Source organism: Brachyistius frenatus, unplaced genomic scaffold, assembly GCF_029030835.1.
Source record: "Brachyistius frenatus isolate BFR_SWC_R1_liver_20210118 unplaced genomic scaffold, ASM2903083v1 Contig_66, whole genome shotgun sequence".
NCBI lineage: Eukaryota > Metazoa > Chordata > Actinopteri > Embiotocidae > Brachyistius > Brachyistius frenatus.
In genome coordinates this window covers 1,828,724-1,834,723 of record NW_027210665.1, presented here as the reverse complement: position 1 = coordinate 1,834,723, position 6,000 = coordinate 1,828,724, and the positions used below count along the sequence as shown (strand labels likewise).

At 42.5% G+C, this 6,000-nt stretch overlaps 1 protein-coding gene across 1 annotated transcript; it reads left to right on the top strand.

Annotated features, from left to right (window-relative positions):
- Positions 1-253: 253 nt before the first annotated feature.
- Positions 254-2,782, top strand: col8a1a (collagen, type VIII, alpha 1a). The gene is made up of 2 exons (XM_069707075.1): positions 254-557; positions 846-2,782. Exons 1-2 carry the CDS (start codon positions 254-256, stop codon positions 2,780-2,782), a joined length of 2,241 nt encoding a protein of 746 aa, XP_069563176.1.
- The last annotated feature ends 3,218 nt before the right edge of the window (positions 2,783-6,000 follow it).

The following is a 6,000-nucleotide window of genomic DNA, read 5'->3' as shown; positions in this document are numbered from 1 at the left end:
CTATATCGAAACTTATCTCGTGCACACAAATTAATTAAAACGTGGGAACAAAATGCTATTTGGTCTGCACGGTTTACTAATTCGTGGGCATGATTTAGTATCTCGTGGCCTTGATTTTGTATTTAGTGCGCACGATTTAAAAAATGTTTCTCTCTGTGGCCACTCCCATAACTGCAATCCCGGCATCAAACGTGCTGTGAAATTCGCTGCAGCTTTATCTCATATCTTGTCTTCTTCCATACAGGCCTTGGCCATGTCTCCCCTCCCTGCCCCCTTCCTCCTGACACTGCTACAGATTGGAGTACTTACGTATGTGAGTGGCGGGGCATACTACGGACACAAACAGCACCCTCAACCATACCAGCCGATGCAGCACCTCCAACACATGGGCATGGGCAAAGAAGGCTTTCCTCAGCAACAGTATCTCGGCAAAGAGATGCCCTATATGCAGTATCCCCACTACAGGAAGGAGCTACCCCAGATGCCTATGCACAAAGGCAAAGACAATGCTCGAAAAGGAGGCGGCGCCGGTGGCTATAATGGTGGCCAAGACAAAGGTGAGAAAGTCAACATTTTTACCAGAGAAAAGCCAATAATCAGACTTTTAACATTTGACATTACCAGCTAAAAACCTGACAAGTGCACAAATAATTTCTTATTTTTTGTAGAATATAATAGGGTGTTTGCTGCAGTGCTGCTTCAATTACCCAAAAAGTATTTATGGGAAGTGTTTCTTACGCTCAACTATGTATAATTGTTGTGTGCATGTGTGTGCTTCATAACTTCATAACCAAACATTTGTCCATATATAATTTCTGGCCGAATATTGATCTCATCTCTCACAGGTCAGACAATCCCTCGTGGAGCTGAGGGAGTTCCACTGGGGGAGCCCGGCCCAACTGGGCCACCTGGACCGGAGGGACCACCAGGACCTCCTGGGCCTCCAGGAAATGGACAGCCAGGACCTGCAGGACGACCTGGACCTCCTGGTCCACCAGGAGGGCCTGGAATGGGAAAACCAGGTTTACCTGGGCTTCCAGGAAAGCCAGGAGGAAATGGTGAGACAGGGCCTCAAGGAGAAATGGGCCCTAGAGGTGAAGATGGGCCAGCTGGACAGCCCGGGGCTCAAGGTGCTCCAGGACCACCTGGGCTTCCAGGAATAGGTAAACCAGGAGTTCAGGGATTACCTGGTCAGCCAGGGCCCAAAGCAGAGCCAGGTCACAAAGGTCTGCCAGGACTACCAGGATTACCGGGACCCAAAGGAGACAAAGGAATGGGACAGCCAGGACAACCAGGTCACAAAGGGCTCCCAGGGCCCCCTGGACCTGCTGGCTCAAGAGGACTGCCTGGTTTTGGAAAACCTGGGTTGAATGGGGCACCAGGCCCACAAGGACCACCAGGTGAAAAAGGACAGCCTGGACAGCCAGGACTTGCTGGGCCACCTGGTGAAGGAGGACAGCCTGGGCCACCAGGTCTCCCTGGTCAAGGAAAGCCAGGTCAAAATGGACTGCCGGGACAGCCAGGAATGCCAGGTGGGAAAGGTTATCCGGGACCACCAGGTTTGCCAGGAAAGGCTGGATTACCAGGATTTAGCAAACCAGGAATCCCAGGACCAAAAGGTGATAAAGGTATGGGTGGGCCACCTGGATCTCCTGGATCAAAGGGAGATAAAGGTCATGGAGGACTACCTGGTATGCTTGGACCCCCTGGATCAAATGGCCCACCAGGTCCTTCAGGATCAATGGGACCCCCAGGAGGTATAGGTACACCTGGTCCTAAAGGAGACTGTGGAGAGGGAGGACCTAAAGGGCTTGATGGAACCCAAGGTGACCCTGGTCCTTCAGGAATGCCTGGTAAGGCTGGTCTGCCAGGAGAACGTGGACAGCCAGGACCAAAAGGTCCACCAGGGCCAAGTGGTGACAAAGGAGACGACGGGCATAAAGGTCTCCCTGGTACTCCTGCTCTTCCAGGACTTCCTGGTCCAAAAGGACAAGGTGGACTACCTGGTGAAGTGGGACCACAGGGTCCAAAAGGAATCCCAGGAATGGATGGTGCAGCAGGACCAATTGGGGCTCCTGGTCTACCTGGACCAAAAGGAGATAACGGTCCTCCAGGTTCACCAGGCATTGCAGCTGAGGGAAGTCCAGGTCTAATTGGTCCAATAGGTCCCCCGGGAAAAGAGGGCCCGTCCGGACCCTCCGGACAACCAGGTCAGCCTGGCCTCCCTGGACCACCAGGCCCACCCGGAGCATCTGGTCTGTCTCCTGATATGGCAGGAGTGCTCTCTGAGATGGGCCCAGGACTAGATGGTGTTAAGGCCGGAAGTTATGGTAAGAAGGGCAAGTACGGAGGTAATGGGGCAGAAGTAATGGGTCCCAGTGGGTTGGAAATGCCCGCATTCACAGCTGTAGCAACAACTCCCTTTCCACCTGTGAGCACTCCAGTCGTCTTTGACAAGCTCTTGTACAACGGTCGCCAAAACTACAACCCACAGACAGGGATTTTCACCTGTGACATTCCTGGCATTTATTACTTTTCCTACCACATTCATTGCAAAGGAGCGAATGTGTGGGTGGCTCTGATGAGAAACAATGAGCCGGTGATGTATACATATGATGAATACAAAAAGGGTATCCTAGACCAAGCGTCAGGGAGTGCAGTCCTACCTCTACAACCCGGGGACACTGTGTATATTCAGATGCCCTCAGATCAGGCCTCAGGACTATATGCTGGGCAGTATGTGCATTCCTCCTTTTCCGGGTACCTGTTATATCCAATGTAAAACCACAAACTCCAGGGAGAGAGAAGCTTCAATGAGAATGATGTGGGAGCTTATTTTTGTATAATATAAAACATGATCATAAATTACCCTCAGCTGAACAGTCTTTTAACGTAGAATCAACAAACTGTTGAGCTCGTCAACAGAGATGAGAGGACAAGATAAAATGTTTTAAGGAAATGTTTGACGGCCTGTATGTACCTTTATACTGTAAAGCCTAATAGCCATTTTAATTGGGAATCATATGAGATGTATAAGAATGCACAAATGACATGCAAAGATCACCTCAAAGATGGCTCCAGATGTATTTTTATACATAAATGCGCCAGAAACCCTGAAGAGTGCAATTTGTTATACGGTACAAACATGTAGGGAACATGTGAAGTGTATGTAAAAGATGATAAAACAAACTGTACAGTGTGAATTACACTGTTTCAACAGTGGCAAATTTAGTCCCTGCACGTTTTCAAAATTGGCAGCTACCCCATGTCGCAAAGAATGTGAAAGACAGTAGAAAACATGAAGACATAAACCAATATTTTTGCATGCATACCTTTATATGAACACAGTTTTTGTCGTTCTATTGATAACAGCAAGATTGTTATAAGGTTTGCATTACAGTAGTATGTACCTGTTTTATTTTAAAGGTAAACACATTTCTAGTTGTGTAGCCTGCAAATGTTTTGGAAAGAGATTAGTCCAATTCTAATTTCCAATGAAAATTTTCTCAAGCTCCTCAGTAGATTTCCAAAAAATAATTATATTTGTAAAATACTGTTTGTGAGCAGATTCTGAAATTAAGAAGTGCATAATGGAAATGCACACGTCAAAGACACCTGTTATAGGTCTGTGACAATTAATGGCAATTCAAAACACAAAGCTTAGATGGTCAAAACTAAGTAATGAACAACCCGAGCGAGTATGTTGCTAACTGACTACTGCTCTTGAGTGAGATTCAAAGAGTAAGAATGTAATGTTAATTTTATGTTTTAATGTTTGCAGATGGGTGTAGTGCTGTTAAGAAACTGTTTTGTGAAAAAAAAAAATCATGGAATTCAAATTAAAACACAATTTTGCTCTGAACTAAAACCACTCCATACACTTTATAAAACATTATAACACATTAAACAGAGAAGTCGACCCGAAACAAAAGCAATTCTCTCTCACCAGCTAAAGTGCAGCATTATACAGGTATATAGGTGATACATTAAAACACACACCTTCACGTGAACAAATGTACAGGTAATGGTACAAAATAATACCACAAATGGATTAAGTAGTGTTTCATTCAGTCCTACTGTAAGAAGACAAATCTCTCTTTTTGAACATAATGACTTGAACTGTTACCTGCTATCCCTCTTCTTTACTGCTTTAACGTAAAATTCATCAAATTATATTCTGATCAGAAGCATATCTCACATTATCCGATTATGGCTGAAATGACAGAATATTTATACATAAGAGGTAGTTATATTTGGAAAATAAATTATAGTTTGTTACTTTGAAGTGAAACAGTGGGGTGGTGTGATTTGTTTAGGGGTGACAACAAAATCAAGTTCTACTGCATCCTTGGTGAGCTTTGCTGAATTATACCAAATGGACTTGAAGCAAGTATTGAATGTTGCAGCAATTCAAAAAAACAATTATGTCAGTAATTTATTATTTTTACTGCTTATTGCCTCCATACAAAGTAGAGAACATAGAGTATGAAAACCTTCAAAGGAAGATAACCATGGTGCTGATATTGTCATTGTAACCAAATAATCTGTATTAATGTTTCAAGTTTGTTACTATTGTCTGTTTTTTCTAAATAAAACTTGTTTAATTAAAAGAAATTGTCACTGACATCATCTTGAACATCACAGTAAGCAAATCAAGCTCATTTGACTGATGATGGCATATCAACTACCTGACTGTGGTGCCTCATCAATAAAAAGTTGTCGGAAGATCAATTCAAATCTTGATAGAATTGTCAGGTTATATGTATCCTGGGTAACTTGACACTTCCAGTAAAATATGATATGTTCATGTTAAATTGACTCATTTGATAATGTTTCACTGCAAGACATCTGGATACTATGTGGTAAGAGAAAGTATGCAAGGCATCACTGTTTATTGTTTTTGTTGAAGTGGAACAGTCCAGCTCTAAAGCAATAGCCCAGTGATAACTGGAGTAATTGGTTGGGCCATATCCGGGACAAAATATGTCATAAAATACATATTTGGTTGGTAATCTATTAATGTCATGTAGGTCATTACATTTACAGTGTCATGACTACTTTGAATGGCTTGGGAAGCCACCCTTTTCGCAATTAAAGTTTTAGGACTGACAAAAGCACGGTAAAAGATACACTGGCTTTTTCATAGTCCATGGATAATATGATTTATATCATATGCAAAATCCACCAATTCACAGGTAATAGTGTAAAATGTCAGTCAGTCATTGTAGTATATATTTATTTTTTAGGTGAGTTCACATCAGCCACCAACTCACAAGATGCCCTTTTGGGGGTCTTGAAGAGGCTTTTATTTCTAGAAAGTTTGAAAAACTATTCCTAAATTAAGACATTTAATTTAATGATCCCATTGCAAATATGGAGCCAGATCATAAACAAGAAGAGACACGGTACAGACAGAGAGACGTTGAAGGTTAACAGCAACCCAGCAACTTAATTCTTGCCCAGGGTCCCAAAGCAGGTTTGCGCATGACACACAGATAGATAGATAGATATCTATGGATGGATGGATGGATGGATGGATGGATGGATGGATGGATAGATAGATGGATAGATAGATGGATAGATAGATAGATAGATAGATAGATGCTTTATTAATCCCTCAAAGGAAAATGTTTACGTTACAGCAGTATATACAGGGCAAAGCAATAAAAATGACAAATAAAAAATAGAGGGTAGTAAAAAAATAATAAATATATTTGTTTTGTTTAAATGCACATTATATACAAATCAAAATAGAATAATATTAAACTAAACTAAACTAAACTAAACAAACAAACAAACAACAAATATATTATTGTTGTGTGATGGATTTGGCCAGAGAGTTATTGTACAGTCTGATTGCAGTGGGCAAATGTTAACCATGTTAGATTTATAAATCGAATTGCTTCTAGAAGGGCGATCCGTTTAGGAAACGTTGCAGTCCACAGTCCCGGTTCAAATCCTCGATTGGGTGTGTTGAGAGGACAGATGCTGATGCTGCGG